A 17,391-nucleotide genomic window follows, 5' to 3' on the forward strand; every position below is an offset into this window, starting at 1 on the left:
GTTGCCCATGCTACGTGCATTGGTGTACATGCACTTGAGACGGGCTATCGATTTCGCCCCCAATGTTGCCATGCCGCCCCTGGGCTCCTCTCTAGCGGGCCCGTTTATATCCCCTTCCCCCTTCAAACCTAGTTTAAAGCCCTCTCAATGAGTCCCGCCAACTCATGGGCGAGGATCCTTTTCCCCTTTGGAGACAGCTGATCTCCATCTGCTGTCAGCAGGCCTGGTGCCGTGTAAACCTCCCCATGATCGAAAAAACCAAAATTCCACCGATGGCACCAGCCTCTGAGCCACTTGTTAATCAGGTGAGTTTTCCCATTCCTTTCAGCATTCTTCCCTGCCACTGACAGGATTGAGGAAAACACTACCTGTGCTCCTGCTCCTGCAGCTAATCGCCCCAATGCCCTGAAGTCCCTCTTCATTGCTTTAGGACTTCTCTCTGCAACCTCATCACTGCCAACCTGTACAACCAGCAACAGTTAATAATCGGCGGGCCTCACGAGGTCGGGAAGTTTCTTAGTAACATCCCTAACCCAGGCCCCAGGGAGGCAGGAGACCTCCCTGTGGGATGGGTCTGGACGGCAGATTGGGCCCTCAGTTCCCCACAGGAGGCAATCACCCACCACAATTACCCTCCTTTTTTTCTTAACAGTGTCACTCGTAATCCGTGGGGGTGACTGACTGGCCCTCGGCAACCCCCTGGCTGGACCTTCCCCTTCACCTCCCTCCCCGCTTGCCTGGCCCTCAACTCCCAGAGCCCCATATCTGTTGTGCAGGGGCAGCTGGGAAGGTGAGGGAGGCCGGGAGGGGATTCGCCTGCCTCCCCGGGCAGGGACCTGTTTCCATTCCCCCTCGTCTCTTGGATCCCCTCCTTCTGCTTGCTGGCAAGAGGGTAGGGGATCCTCTGCTCCTTGTGGGGCCTCCGCCTGCTGCCTTGGCCCCAGGGATGGTAGGGTGCAGCTCCACCAGTCTATCTCCCTCTCGCACTCCCTGATACTCCTCAGCCTTTCCACCTCCTCCTTCAGCTCTGCCACCAGGCTGAGCAGATCATCTCCCTGCTCACAGCGAAGACATTTGCCGTCTCCGCTGCCCTGCGGTACGAGCGACAGGCTCAGGCACTCCCTGCAGCCAGACCTGGACGGCTGCGTGTTTGTGCGGGAGCTCCGGCTGGGTCGCCGCATTCCTTCTGGCAGCGGCTTTCGGGCGGGTGGTGACCATAGGTGCCAGGTGTTCTCCTGGGAGGACGATGACCACTGCCTGAGTTTCCCTTTGGAGCTAGGAGCGGGGGCACTTGGCCCTGCTCGCGTGAACTGCCACAAAAAATGACGTGCCACGCCCTGTTCACCGCGCTCCTGGTCGCTCGCGCTCCCTGGGGGCTGCTTTTATAGGTGGGGGTTTGGCTGCCGTCACTCCGGGCCCCGCCCATGCTGCGTCAGAGCTGCCCCACGTCAGCAGCTCGCCCTTTCCCGCTCTTTCCCGCTCGAGGCGGGGGGCTGGGGTGCCCGCTCTCGCCCTGTGCTCTTGCCGCCTTAGCAAGGGTGCCCCGGCACGAGCGTCCGCTCCAGAGCCCTTCGCCTCACTGACTGCGCTCAATTATCAGTTACACCGGGTTTTAAACTGCCGCCGTCACTCCTATCCCCGCCCAAGCTGCGTCAGAGCTGCCGCATCTCAGCAGCTACTAGGGTAGATTAGAGTAAACCATGTCCCAAAGTGCCACGTCTGCCTGGTTTTGAACGCTTCCAGGGATGTTGACTCCACCACATCTCTGGGCAGCCTTTTGCAATGCCTGACTACCATTTCTGTGAAGAAATTTTTCCTAATATCCAACCTAAACCTCCCCTGGCGCAGTTTGAGCCCATTTCCTCTCGTCCTAAATATGGGGAGGCCTGGCAGGTTGGTTATATCACACTCCCACAGACCCGCCAGGGCAAGCGCTATGTGCTCACCATGGTGGAAGCAACCACCGGATGGCTGGAAACATATCCCGTGCCCCATGCCACCGCCCAGAACACCATCCTGGGCCTTGAAAAGCAAGTCCTGTGGCGACATGGCACCCCAGAAAGAATTGAGTCAGACAACGGGACTCATTTCCGAAACAACCTCATAGACACCTGGACCAAAGAGCACGGCATTGAGTGGGTATATCACATCCCTTACCATGCACCAGCCTCAGGGAAAATTGAGCGATACAATGGACTGTTAAAGACTACCCTGAGAGCAATGGGTGGTGGGACGTTTAAACATTGGGATACGCATTTAGCAAAAGCCACCTGGTTAGTCAACACCAGGGGATCTGCCAATCGAGCTGGCCCTGCCCAATCAACACTTTTACGTACTGTAGAAGGGGATAAAGTCCCTGTAGCGCACATAAAAAATATGCTGGGGAAGACAGTCTGGGTTACTTCCCCCTCTGGCAAAGGCAAACCCATTCGTGGGATTGCTTTTGTTTAAGGAGCTGGGGGCACTTGGTGGGTGATGCGAAAGGATGGGGAAGTCCAATGTGTATCTCAAGGGGATTTGATTTTGGGTGAAAGTAGTCAATGAACTGAATGGTATGATGTTAATTGCTATAGAATACTGTATGGCATCTCTTTTATGGTTGCTATATGCCATATCAGTGGTATTACAGTAAGAATCGCCCAGCTTAATGAAAATGAACTTTGATGAAACCGTGTTGGAATGAGAACTGGCTTCAGCATGCAGCAATCCAACACTGCACACCACCTCTCCTGCTCTGAAAGACTGTGGTGACAGATGGAACCCAAAGGCATGGACTAAATGAACTCAATGGACATTTTAGAGGGATGGCCCATAGATGAAGGGAATGATATCTGTGTGTATATATCAAGATAGGGAAAGTGGTGGTGATTCATTAGAACGCCTTGGAAAGGGGTAGGACCTGTGCATGACGTAGATGGTATAGAATAAGAGGTGGATACTGTCCTGGTTTCGGCTGGGATAGAGTTAATTTTCTTCCTAGTAGCAGGCATAGTGCTGTGTTTTGGATTTAGGATGAGAAGAATGCTGATAACACACTGATGTTTTAGTTGTTGCTCAGTACTGCTTATGCTAGTCAAGGACTTTTCAGCTTCCCATGCTCTGCCAGGTGCACAAGAAACTGGGAGGGGGCACAGCCAGAATAGTTGATCCAAACTGCCCAAAGGGCTATTCCATACCATGTGATGTCATGCTCAGTATATAAACTGGGGGGGGTTGGCCGGGGAGCAGCAATCGCTGCTCGGGAACTGTCTGGGTATCGGTCGGTAGGTGGTGAGCAATTGCATTGTGCATCACTTGCTTTGTATATCATTATTACTGTTATTATTATATTGTTATTATTACTACTACTATTTTACTTTATTTTGTTTCAATTATTAAACTGTTCTTATCTCAACCCAGGAGTGTTTCTCACTCTTACTCTTCTGATTCTCTCCCCCATCCCACCGGGGCAGGGGGAGTGAGCGAGCGGCTGCGTGGTGCTTAGTTGCTGGCTGGGGTTAAACCACGACAAGAAGAAAACACTTATCGTATAGCAATACTACAAGAAAAATACAGGAAGCATCACCTTCATTTGCCACAACTGCAGGAATCAGAAAAAACACACTCCATTTTAGAAGTTGGCATCTCTCATCATCGTTCACTAAAAGTGGTGATTAATCCCCTGCAATTTTTTCTTTTTTAATAAAGTAAGAGAAAGCAACCCCCGTGTTTCCCACAAAGTCCACTGCTTCCACACTTCAGTATTGCAATATCTAACAAAGAAAAAGGAAGAATCAGAGATGTTTAATCAGTTTTGCTAGTCTTCGAAAACTAGCAAAAAACCTTGCATTTGACTCTATTATAGAGGAACATCACAACCATCATGGACAGCATGAAACTGAGCTGTAAATTCTTACCAAGAGAAAAGGGAGACACAAGGGAAAAGAATAGGCTTACAGTTATCAAGAAAAAAAAAAAATGTTCTGTGGCTGCAACAGTGGATAGCTCAACAGAAAAGGCACTTAAGCCAACAAACTGAAGTCTCAAATATTACCAAATCTATTAGGAGCCAGAATAAACAACACTATTTCTTACCTTGCCCAACAGGGACAAACAGGGACCCTGATTTGGTGGGGTTTTTTTTGGGGGGGTGGGTTTTTCTTTTTTTTGGGGTTTTTTTTTTTTGTTTTTTTGTTTTGATTTGTTTTACAGAGCTTTCAGGAATGGTGGGAGACAAGACGTCCCAAGTAAATAAGCATGTGATCTCAGGACTATTTTCAATGTGTAACACTAGGCAGAGAAGCTATCCAAACCGTGATAAGATTGAGAACAGACACATGATAATAGTTTAAATAAGTTTGTGTCCTATTGTTTCTCTGAAAGTTGTTAAAAACAAAACAAAACAAAACAAATCAAAACAACCCCTAGAAAACAGAGCTTCACAGTTTACTGAGATAGTGTATCATTCAGCTATTGCCTCCTTAAATTCTTTATATGCCTCAGAGGAACAAGTGCTCTTTCAGCAGCTCTCTGAAGGCTTAGCTAAAGGTTACACTATTGGACAGACAACTAACTCTCTAGTTGGTAAGTGACCAGCTGCCTATTTATGTACATAAGCTAAGGAATTTGCCAGCACTAGAACTCAAAACCCCTTTTGCTGCTTTCAAGTCTTCTGCATTGTGAACTTGTGTTGGAAACAGTTAATCCTTTTAACAGTTCAGTCTAGGACAAAAAGACGATACTTTCTCTGTTGTGTGTCACTATGAAAGTTTAAGGCCAGTGTTCTTTAAGACAGACTATTAATCTAATTGTACCAGGAACAGAGCAGTGACAATCAGGTCAATTTATCACACTAAATGCTGTGTTCATTAGGCAGAAATAATAAAGTACAGTTTAAGTATAGATTGGGCTACAATGGACAATAAAGGAGAATGCCAACACCTCAACTGGAATACTTTCCTAATAAAGCAGAACTTAGTTTTGTGGAGTCATAATTAGCTAGCTGTCCAAATAAAACAATGAATTTGATATAATAAAGTCTTTGGCATATTTATATAATCCTTATTTTCAAATAATGTTTCAAGGAGAGGTCCTCTAACTTCACTTTGAATTAGTAAGTATATCCTCATCAATTAGCATGATTGAATTCCCCCCCCAAATAAGCCACGCAAACAAGTCTGATGACAATATAAGTTATTTCAATTTCCTCAGTTGCACGCATCTGCCAACCTGCCAAAACATCATCATTAATAAGACCCCATGCATACAATACTTGGCTGACAGCGTTTCATAATTTATAAAAGGCTGACTTACACAGAATAATAGATTTTTAACAAGTCAGACAAGTGACCTAGTCATTGTCCATATTCACTACTTCTCCCCATGCAACAGAGGTTACCATCTGACAGCATAGCGGCCAAGTCCTACTACAATTTTCAGACAGCTCATTAAAATAAACTGAAAACATTTTTTTTATGAAGCCAAATAGAACAGAGAATCCAGTAAAATTTTACAAGTTCTTGTGCAAACTCTCTTCAGTATAGTGAAACATGAGGAAAGCCACTAAAAGTAATAAATTCGAGCATATACATTTTTGAAAGAATACAGAAATATTTTCACCTCAAAGTACAAACCAATTTGATAGAGATAATTAAAAACAAATATCACAAATAGATCATAAAAGAGCATCTTTTATGTTAAGTAGTGATTTAGAGTAGTAATTTAAAATTTACTAGCTATGTAGCTTCTAGAAATTATACTTTCACTAGTATCTTTGTACATACAGTCAATGGTGATTTGCCTTTTAGCTACCCCAATATAATAAGTGACTTACCATTCTTGCTGACATCCAGTTCCCTGAGATTAATGAGATTTGCAATAGATGCTGGCAATGAGGTTAGATCATTGTCTGGCAAACTCAGCTTGTGCAGAGACTGACAGTTAAAAAGTTGCTGTTGAAACAAAGAAAAAAGTGAATGTGACGTTCTCTTAGTTTCCTCTATATAGCTTTTATTTTTAATTCCTTTAAACCTCTGACCTTACGGCTTGAAGGCCAGACTATTTAAAGTCTTAGGCTACAAAAACTTTATTTATTTAACTAGTTTTATTCAAAATTGACTAAGGTTACAATGCTTAGGAAAGCAAAAACCTGCAAATGGTCACAACAAGCCAACAGCTATGCTTAACACTTCCTACAAATTCCTTCCAGTATCTCAGAAATTGCGACCTGTAATTACACGTAGTCCTGCAAACATTGCAAAATATTTTCCATAATAAATATGCCATGTGATACCCCAGAAGTAATTAGTTTCTTCAAAAAAGAAAAGAAAAAAAAAGAGATACATTTTTAAAAGTCAAATAGTTCTGGAACACAAAATTTGATCTTCTCTAAACGTTTAAATTTTATTCCATTATATCATACAAGAAGTTTTGGATTTTTTCCCCTTCCATGCTTCCTAGCTCAAGTACACCAAAATCCAATAAAATTATGATGAAAACTAGTGAAGGTTTGATCTAAGGATATAGCAAACTGTATAATCTCTTCTGTATATATATGTATTATAATTTGTATCAAATATTAGCTCAGAGCCAGATCTCTTCCTATATGCAAGGTACCTTGAGATTCTTACACAAAGCTTTACAAATTGACAATATAGGGCAAGTAATATTACTGGAACAGAAGAAAAAAAAAAATCCTCAAATGATCCTCAAAGCTTACAGATAGTAGAAAATAAATATCTGTAAGAAAGTGGATGAAAAGGTTTATCTGAACAATTTATGATGAAATATTCTTTTCCCAACAACTTTGGATAAGATCATTCATAAATACCTGGGCTTAGTGTTCTGTTCTTATGGAATTCTGAGAAAAGATCAGACAAAACCAGGAAGTCTTCTACGAGTAAAAAAAATTTATCCCAATCAACGTCCTAGCAACCGGTTTAGTTCAACTGAAATTTCTTGGGTCTTTCTCAATTACGAGGCCATTATTTCAACCACAAACCACTGAACAAGCCCCATTCATTTAATGTTTGCATATACCACCCCAGAACAAAAGCAGACAAATTGGCAAGATAGACATTTCAAGGAATGAGCTTTAACTTGCTTATTGATGTTTCCAATTCCTCAGAAATGCACACCTATTAGAAGTAGTTGAGATCATTAAGGCTTTGAAGAGTTAAAGTTACCTTAGGAGATTATATAGGAATAAGAACTTTGATGAGCAAGAATATATACTTAAAACTCATCCCTGAAAACAGTAATCTGGACTCCTGGAATCATCAGAAATTTCCCTGATTAGTCAGGTGAAAACAAATGCAGCACAAGGAATTGCAAGATCACTAAAGGAAAAGGGGGAGGGGGGGGGAGTTTTGTAGGGTGTTGACTTTGTAGCTGTTCCTTTTGTTGTTGTTGTTTTTTAATGTTTGCATATTCAGTGATTAAGTAGATCATCCTTACTGGCAGTAAACACAAGAAGTCATATAATTAAGCTCTATTTTACTACAGAATACCAATTTCCTCCAAACGGCAAAGTGAGTGGGAAAACTAAAACTGCTGCAGTTTTTGCTTCTCAGCTCAAATGCACACCATGACACTTGGGATAAACAGGGTACCTTTTCAGATGTGATTTAGCACACAAGATGAAAGCATTTCAAAAGCCCAGTCACTTTTGAAACTCAGACTACAACACCAGCGTTTCAGGTAAAGTGAAGTCCTTCTCTACCACCATCTTTCTCCCCATCACAGTTTGCTCATGCTGCACCCTTAGCCAGTCAAGATAATTGAGGAGCTATACTGTAAGAACAATTTTTGAAGTACGCTGGGGTTCTGAAAAGATTGGGGGCAATTAAAAAAAAAAAAAAACAACAAAAAAACCAGCCACATACACTGACAGGCCATTTCAGCGATCAGGCTGACAAGACATCTAGCCCAAAACCAGTTGTTTTGTGGAATACAAAGGGCAAACTGCAAAAGAGGAATAAGAACACACCACCGGGGCAAAGACTAAAGGGGGAGAGTCGGAATTTCTTAATCGGGCTTCAAAAAGCTGGAGACAGCCTAATACGTATCACAAACTTCATCTGAGAAGATGGCTTAATTAGAAGCCTTTTTCAGAGTTGAAAGATGTCCTGGTTTCAGCTGGGATAAAGTTAATTTTCTTCCTAGTAGCAGGCACAGTGCTGTATTTTGGATTTAGTAGGAGAAGAATGTTGATAACACACTGATGTTTTAGTTGTTGCTCAGTACTGCTTATGCTAGTCAAGGACTTTTCAGCTTCCCATGCTCTGCCAGGTGCACAAGAAGCTGGGAGGGGGCACAGCCAGAATAGTTGATCCAAACTGCCCAAAGGGCTATTCCATACCATGTGACATCATGCTCAGTATAGAAACTGGGGGGGGGGGGTTGGCCAGGGAGCAGCGATCGCTGCTCAGGAACTGTCTGGGTATTGGTCAGCGGGTGGTGAGCCATTGCATTGTGCATCACTTGCTTCGTATATTGTTATTACTATTATTATTATATTGTTGTTATTAGTATTTTACTTTATTTCAATTATTAAACTGTTCTTATCTCAACCCAGGAGTGTTTCTCACTCTTACTCCTCCGATTCTCTCCCCCATCCCATCGGGGTAGGGGGAGTGAGCGAGCGGCTGCGTGGTGCTTAGTTGCTGGCTGGGGCTAAACCACGACAGTCCTTTTTGGCGCCCAACGTGGGGCTCGAAGGGTTTGAGATAAGAACAGATTAATCAGAGTGTATTAAGGAATCTGTTAACAGTTGCCGGTCATGATATTAGTTCATCTGGTCTGTACCATGTTCTTTTCTTGGCTGTGCATGTTAAAGCTTGGTGTTGGTCTGTGCAGTGTGCTATGCTCTGCAGTGATTAAGGATGTTTTGCTTGGGAGGTTCCTTATCAAAATCCTGACCTTGAGCATTGTTTGGTATCTGGGTTTCATACAAAAGTCATTACTGTACTTCGGGTACCACCTCATGGAGAGAGTGTTAGCAATTATACCTTCTCCTCGGAGACGTTTGCTGTGGAGGAAATACAGAATGGCACCTTCACTACCTTCTTCTATAATGCTTCCTCCCTCATTACAGAAAGTTTTCAGTATTTTGAACATCCCTGGGCAGTTAAGATACTTCTATTGATACTTCTTGGGAATACTGTTTTGGTTTTGACAAAGGTTAGTAAGCAATTTAAGAATATCATCCAGAGATCTGCCCCAAGGCTGGAGAGTTAGGAGTGGCAGGGTGTGTGGGATCGTATGCGCAAGTACCTAGGGCAGTGGGGACCTCCAGTGTTTTGGAACTTCACCCCTGAACAAGTGCCGAATCCTGAAGAATTAGTAAAGTATTTGGAAGAAGTATGTTGTCACCCTGGCAACTCCAGAGAGACACAAATCATGGCAACATGCTGGGGACTGGCCCATGCCTATCGAGCCCTGTTCAACACTTTTCAGTACCCTCAAAAAAAAGAGAAGGTCTCTGGATCTGATGACAAGACAACAGGCACTGCGGCCACTCCAACACCCACCACAGGTACTGCAGCCACTCCAACCCCAGTGGCAGGCACCGTGGCTAAAACAGAGAATCAACCTGTGTCGGTATCAGTTGCCCCTATACACAAGAAAAAATACACAAGAAAATCAGCTCGTTTAGTAAGGGATGCAGATGAACCAGGGCCATCACGAGAACCAGAGGAGGAAGAACCCATAAATGAGATGGTGACCACCCGATCCCTATCCCTGAGTGAGCTGCGAGATATGCGAAAAAATTTCGGTCGTCATCCAGGCGAGCACATCATCGCCTGGCTGCTCCGATGCTGGGATAACGGGACCAGCAGCCTGGATTTAGAGGGTAAGGAAGCCAAGCAGCTGGGATCCCTTTCTAGGGAAGGGGGCATTGACAAAGCAATTGGAAAAGGGGCAAAACCGCTCAGCCTCTGGAGGTGACTTCTGTCAAGCGTGAAGGAAAGGTATCACTTGAAGGAGGATGTTTTATACCGCCGAAGCAAATGGACCACCATAGAGAAGGGTATCCAGTACGTGAGGGAATTAGGCGTGCTGGAGGTGATTTATAGTGACCTGAATGATGAGCAGTTACCCAAAGATCCATATGAAGTCAGGTGCACACAACCCATGTGGCGGAAGGTGGTACAGAGCGCACCAGCATCGTATTCCAACTCCCAGGCATTACTGGCCTGGAAAGTTGATGAGGCACCAACGGTGGATGAAGTAAGTGGCTGGCCGACTCTGGGAATACAACGAAAGTCTCTCTTCCTCCCTATGGGCCTGTGTCTCGGCTGTGGAAAAACTGTCTGAAAAAATAGGCCGAGAGTTCCAACAAGTCACAGAGGATCTGTCCTACTCCCCACCTGCACGGACCAGTGTCTCAGCCATTAGGAGTCAACGTCCTTATGCTCAAGAGAGAGGATGGAGAGGATACACACCACAGGGCACCCTGTGGTTTTACCTGCGTGACCACGTACAGGACATGAGGAAGTGGGATGGAAAACTCACCTCGACCCAAGAGGCACAGGTGCATGAGTTGCAACGAAAAACTTTTACAAAAGGCGGTTCTCCCAGGAAAATTGCAGCTCCAGTTTCCAGTGAGCAGTTCCCCAGACAGAGAAGGAGGGCTAATTCCACCCCCAATCTTAAGCAAGGGACTTTTGATTCACATTTACAAGGAATGAACAGCGAATACTGTGACCAGTGTTAGAGGGGCCCTGCCTCCAGCCACGTGGAGGAAACGGACAACCGGGTTTACTGGACTGTGTGGATTCGATGGCCTGGCACATCAGACCAACAGGAGTAGAAGGCTCTAGTGGACACTGGTGCACAGTGCACGCTAATGCCATCAAACTATAGAGGGGCAGAACCCATTTGTATTTCTGGAGTGACAGGGGGATCCCAACAGCTCACTGTACTGGAGGCTGAAGTGAGCCTAACTGGGAATGAGTGGCAGAAGCACTCCATTGGGACTGGCCCAGAGGCTCCGTGCATCCTTGGCATAGGCTACCTCAGGAGAGGGTATTTCAAGGACCCAAAAGGGTACCGGTGGGCTTTTGGTATAGCTGCCTTGGAGACGGAGGAAATTAAACAGCTGTCCACCTTGCCCGGTCTCTCAGAGGACCCTTCTGTTGTGGGGTTGCTGAGGGTCGAAGAACAACAGGGGCCGATCGCTACCACAACAGTGCACAGGCGGCAATATCGCACCAACCGAGACTCACTGATTCCCATCCCTAACCTGATTCGTCGACTGGATAGCCAAGGAGAGTGATCAGCAAGACTCGCTCACCCTTTAACAGTTCCATATGGCCAGTGCGAAAGTCTAACGGGGAGTGGAGACTGACAGTGGACTATCGTGGCCTGAACGAAGTTACACCGCCTCTGACTGCTGCCGTGCCAGACATGCTAGAACTTCAATATGAACTGGAGTCAAAGGCAGCCAAGCAGGATGCCACAATTGACATCGCTAATGCGTTTTTCTCCATCCCTTTGGCAGCAGAGTGCAGGCCCCAGTTTGCTTTTACCTGGAGGGGTGTTCAGTACACCTGGAACCGACTGCCCCAGGGGTGGAAGCACAGCCCCACCATTTGCCATGGACTGATCCAGACAGCACTGGAACAGGGTGAAGCTCCAGAACATCTGCAGTACATTGATGCCATCACTGTGTGGGGCAACACAGCAGAAGAAGTTTTTGAGAAGGGGAAGAAAATAGTCCAAATCCTTCTGAAGGCCACTTTTGCCATAAAACAAAGTAAGGTCAAGGGACCTGCACAGGAGATCCAGATTTTAGGAATAAAATGGCAAGATGGACGTCGTCAGATCCCAATGGATGTGATCAACAAAATAACAGCCATGTCCCCACCAACTAGCAAAAAGGAAACACAAGCCTTCTTAGGCGTTGTGGGTTTTTGGAGAATGCATATTCCAAATTACAGCCAGATCGTAAGCCCTCTCTATCAAGTGACCCGGAAGAAGAACGATTTCAAATGGGGCCCTGAGCAACAACAAGCCTTTGAACAAATTAAACGGGAGATAGTTCATGCAGTAGGCCTTGGGCCAGTCCGGGCAGGGCAGGATATTAAAAATGTGCTCTACACTGCAGCCGGGGAGAATGGCCCTACCTGGAGCCTCTGGCAGAAAGCACCAGGGGAGACTCGAGGTCGACCCTGAGGGTTTTGGAGTCGGGGATACAGAGGATCCGAAGTCCGCTATACTCCAACTGAGAAAGGGATACTGGCAGCATATGAAGGGGTTCGAGCTCCTTCAGAAGTGGTTGGTACTGAAGCACAGCTCCTGCTGGCACCCCGACTGCCGGTGTTGGGCTGGATGTTCAAAGGGAGGGTCCCCTCTACACATCATGCAACTGATGCTACATGGAGTAAGTGGGTTGCACTAATCACACAAGGGGCTCGAATAGGAAACCCCAGTCGCCCAGGAATCTTGGAAGTGATCATGGACTGGCCAGAAGGCAAAAACTTCAGAATATCACCACAGGAGGAGGTGACACGTGCTGAGGAGGCCCCACTGTATAATAAATTGCCAGAAAATGAAAAGCAATATGCCCTGTTCACTGATGGGTCCTGTCATCTTGTGGGAAAGCATCGGAGGTGGAAAGCTGCTGTATGGAGTCCTATACGACAAGTCGCAGAAACTGCTGAAGGAGAAGGGGAGTCGAGTCAGTTTGCAGAGGTGAAAGCCATCCAGATGGCTTTAGATATTGCTGAACGAGAAAAGTGGCCAGTCCTTTATCTCTGTACTGACTCATGGATGGTGGCAAATGCCCTGTGGGGGTGGTTGCAGCAATGGAAGCAGAGCAACTGGCAGCGCAGAGGCAAACCCATCTGGGCTGCCCCATTGTGGCAAGATATCGCTGCCCGGGTAGAGAACCTGGTTGTAAAAGTTCGTCACATAGATGCTCACATACCCAAGAGTTGGGCCACTGAAGAACATCAAAACAACCAGCAGGTGGATCAGGCTGCTAAGATTGAAGTGACTCAGGTGGATCTGGACTGGCAACATAAGGGTGAATTATTTAGAGATTGGTGGGCCCATGACGCCTCAGGCCATCAAGGAAGGGATGCAATATATGGATGGGCTCGTGATCGAGGGGTGGACTTAACTATGGACAGTATTGCACAGGTCATTCATGAGTGTGAAACATGCGCTGCAATCAAGCAAGCCAAGCAGTTCAAGCCCCTCTGGTATGGTGGGCGATGGCTGAAAATGTAAATATGGGGAGGCCGGGCAGGTTGGTTATATCACACTCCCACAGACCCGCCAGGGCAAGCACTATGTGCTCACCATGGTGGAAGCAACCACCGGATGGCTGGAAACATATCCCGTGCCCCATGCCACCGCCCGGAACACCATCCTGGGCCTTGAAAAGCAAGTCCCAGGGCGACATGGCACCCCAGAAAGAATTGAGTCAGACAACGGGACTCATTTCCGAAACAACCTCATAGACACCTGGGCCAAAGAGCACGGCATTGAGTGGGTATATCACATCCCCTACCATGCACCAGCCTCCGGCAAAATCGAACGATACAATGGACTGTTAAAGACTACCCTGAGAGCAATGGGTGGTGGGACATTCAAACATTGGGATACGCATTTGGCAAAAGCCACCTGGTTAGTCAACACCAGGGGATCTGCCAATCGAGCTGGCCCTGCCCAATCAACACTTTTACGTACTGTAGAAGGGGATAAAGTCCCTGTAGCGCACATAAAAAATATGCTGGGGAAGACAGTCTGGGTTACTTCCCCCTCTGGCAAAGGCAAACCCATTCGTGGGATTGCTTTTGCTCAAGGACCTGGGTGCACTTGGTGGGTGATGCAAAAGGATGGGGAAGCCCAATGTGTACCTCAAGGGAATTTGATTTTGGGTGAAAATAGCCAATGAACTGAATGTTATGACGTTAATTGCTATATAATACTGTATGTTACCTCTTAACTGTATGTTAATGTAATAATACAGTACGTTAATGTTAAGTATATAGTACTGTATGTTATGGTTGCTATATGCCACATCAATGGTATTGCAGTAAGAATTGGCCAGCTTAATGAAAATGAACTTTGATGAAACCATGTTGGAATGAGAAGTGGCTTCAGCATGCAACAATCCAACACTGCACACCACCTCTCCTGCTCTGAAAGACTGTGATGACAGATGGAACCCAAAGTCATGGGCTAAATGAACTCAATGGACATTTTAGAGGGATGGGCCATAGACGAAGGGAATGATATCTGTGTGTATATATCAAGACAGGATAGGGAAACCGGTGGTGGTTAATTAGAACACATTGGAGAGGGGAGGACCTGGGCATGACGTAGATGGTATAGAATAAGGGGTGGATACTGTCCTGGTTTCGGCTGGGATAGAGTTAATTTTCTTCCTAGCAGCAGGCATAGTGCTGTGGTTTGGATTTAGTAGGAGAAGAATGTTGATAACACGCTGATGTTTTTAGTTGTTGCTGAGTACTGCTTATGCTAGTCAAGGACTTTTTCAGCTTCCCATGCTCTGCCAGGTGCACAAGAAACTGGGAGGGGGCACAGCCAGAATAGTTGATCCAAACTGACCAAAGGGCTATTCCATACCATATGATGTCATGCTCAGTATATGAACTGGGGGGAGTTGGCCGGGGAGCAGCGATCGCTGCTCGGGAACTGTCTGGGTATCGGTCGGCGGGTGGTGAGCGATTGCATTGTCCATCACTTGCTTTGTATATTGTTATTATTATTATCATTATTATATTATTATTATTATCATTTTACCTTATTTCAGTTATTAAACTGTTCTTATCTCAACTCACGAGTAGTTTTTTTTCACTCTTACTCCTCCGATTCTCTCCCCCATCCCATCGGGGTAGGGGGAGTGAGTGAGCGGCTGCGTGGTGCTTAGTTGCTGGCTGGGGCTAAACCACGACAAAAGACTAAATAAACTTGGGTTAGGCAAAAGGCATACACAGCTTAATACTCGGGCTCCAAATTAGCTAGGATCATTTCAAATATTACAGGACTTCCCTTATGGACCTTCTGTGGATAGTTTTAAGATTACAATTACTATCAAATTATTAAATAAAACTTTTTTAGTATGTTTTTACTATGTCTTTAGTACTCTCTAATCTCTCTTCTTGTTTCCTTCACAGTATTTGAATTTACACATGGGGCTTTTTTTCTTATGAAAATTGAAAAGGTAGTAAAAAATTATGACTGAAATTACTTAAAAGATCAGCTTCTCAAAAATAAGCCTATAAGGATGATTTATTACAATGTACAGATACATTAACGTGAACCAAGTGTAGGGTACTACAGGTCCCTGCAGTCCAGAAAAAAAAAGGAAAAAGGAATAAAACACATGTTCAAGCAGTCTTTCTAATTGTGCAGATAATTTAATCTTAGATTAGATCAAGACAAGTGGTAGACTGCCCCCCTTTCAGTTTACTCATGTATCAGAACTGGATTTCATATAGGAACTGATTAATGAAATCAAATGGCATATACCAGAAAAGGAAGACAAAGCAGACCAACAGCCTCTTCTGGTCTAGAATGCCAACATGCATTCATTTGATCACTACAGTACAGTCTTTCTTCCTCTTAAGATTACTAAAGGAATTTCTAAGAGAATTATTAGTTTGAAAGATGTTTGCTTAGTTCTTATGATTTGAGAAATAAATTAGAAATTTAATGCAAGAAGAGTTCAAAAGATTTAATTTTTTTGGCTAAGAAAGGTATTTTATTCTGTTTTTTAAGCATTCAATTTTATTCTTCTTTAATAAAGAATGAGAGACAGGAATGAAGTTCTGAAATCATCTGATTGGGAAGAGACAAGAATAAAATACTGGAAGTTATAAACTGTAACAGACTTTGACAAAATGTCTAGTTTTCACTGTTATTAGCTCTGTTCAACGTACAAATACGGATCTTCATCGATGGCTTCTCAGGAGCATTTAAGGATGGAGTTTCAAAAGCACTCAGTTGGTTTAAGTAAGCTTCACTGTAATCCAGGGCTTCTGATAAAGCAATTTCAGGATAGTAACTTGACAGTTATTTCCTTATTAGTTTCATTTATCTTTAAAAAATCCAAACCAGCAAAACCTGAAGTGGTTATAGGAAACTTTCCAAAAATCTAACAAAGCATTCTACAGTTGTCCTGCGTAACAGTGAAGATTTGCACGCAATTGTGACAAAAGAATTTTAAATATCAAATCTTTAATCTAACTATTAAGTCTTTAATTCCATCATGGTAGGACCTAGTAATGGAAACAAGTCTATTGTTATGATCACTTTGTACTTCCCAAAAGTCTCACTAGCACAAATTTTCATTCTTTTCTCTAGTATACTGTTAATTCAGTGTGCAGTTTTGTCCTCAGATTTCAGAACAAACAACAAATATTAATTTCTATAATAAAGACACAGACAAACTGGCATTCCAGCTCTCTAGTTTTTGAGCTTAAGTAATTTGAGATACTTCAGAAAGTCTCTTCAGTCACGTACCAAAGAAGAAAGCAGGACTTCAAGTGAATAGATACATTGGACTGTAGTTGTCTTTTGTGAGCACAGAGATCTGAACAAGACATTAAACTTGCTTCTTCTAATATTCATGTGTTATCAGAGATTCAAAATATTGCAAAAATTCATTGAATATACTTAGTCAATTTGAGCAGACACTGCCACAGAAATAAATTAGCCTGCTGCTTCTGCTAGGTACCTCTCTTAGCCTGGATCAGTTGTTTAAGCAGTTTCATCCCAATTCAGTACAGCAAACTAGTCAAGCTGGAACTCATAAACATTCCTTCTATCAGGGTTGTTTCTTCTGGGACCAACATTTACATAGAAGTATTCAGCAAACTGCAGCCTAAAAGCTGAACCTAAAGTAGACACTATCTGCTTCTACAATGCCGATGAAGTAACAGAGATAATAAATGTAATGAACAAGAAAACCACCCAACATACCTTTGGAAGCTCTTCGATTTGATTAGCATCTAAATAGAGCTCTTCCAAGGTCTTTTCAAAAGTAAAAATCTCCTTAGGCACCTGTTCCAGACTGCAGTGAGAATAATCAAGCATAGTGACCGTTTCCTCCTCTCCACGCAGACAGCGGCATGGCACCAGCCGCACAAAAAAATTCCGCTTTGTTGTCATTTTCAGGCACTGTAAAACAGAAATTGGTCAATTTAAAAACCAACAAGACAACTTCAGAAATACTTACGTGGGCAGCTTCTCAAACTTCCTCTGGCTACTAAATAATTAAAAAAGAAAGAAGTATACACATAATACATACCTGCATATATGTGCATGTGTGTACACACATATATGAAAGAGAGAAGGGAAAGAGAAAATGTATTTATTTTCTTTTAAACACAACAGATCTGTAGCGTTATTAAATGTGGTTAAAACACCTACAGA

At 44.2% G+C, this 17,391-nt stretch overlaps 1 protein-coding gene across 1 annotated transcript in view; it reads right to left on the bottom strand.

The window, feature by feature from the left end:
* Positions 1 to 17,127, bottom strand: part of LOC142596568 (erbin-like) — a 108,119-nt gene extending 90,992 nt beyond the window's left edge. The window contains exons 1-2 of the mRNA XM_075725750.1: positions 16,939 to 17,127; positions 5,813 to 5,930 (exon numbers count right to left, since the gene is read on the bottom strand). Coding sequence (XP_075581865.1) covers positions 5,813 to 5,930; positions 16,939 to 17,127 — 307 coding nt within the window. The remainder of the gene's footprint in view (positions 1 to 5,812; positions 5,931 to 16,938) is intronic.
* Positions 17,128 to 17,391: the final 264 nt, after the last annotated feature.

The sequence above is a fragment of the Pelecanus crispus genome, chromosome W (genome assembly GCF_030463565.1).
Source record: "Pelecanus crispus isolate bPelCri1 chromosome W, bPelCri1.pri, whole genome shotgun sequence".
Taxonomy (NCBI): Eukaryota; Metazoa; Chordata; class Aves; order Pelecaniformes; family Pelecanidae; genus Pelecanus; species Pelecanus crispus.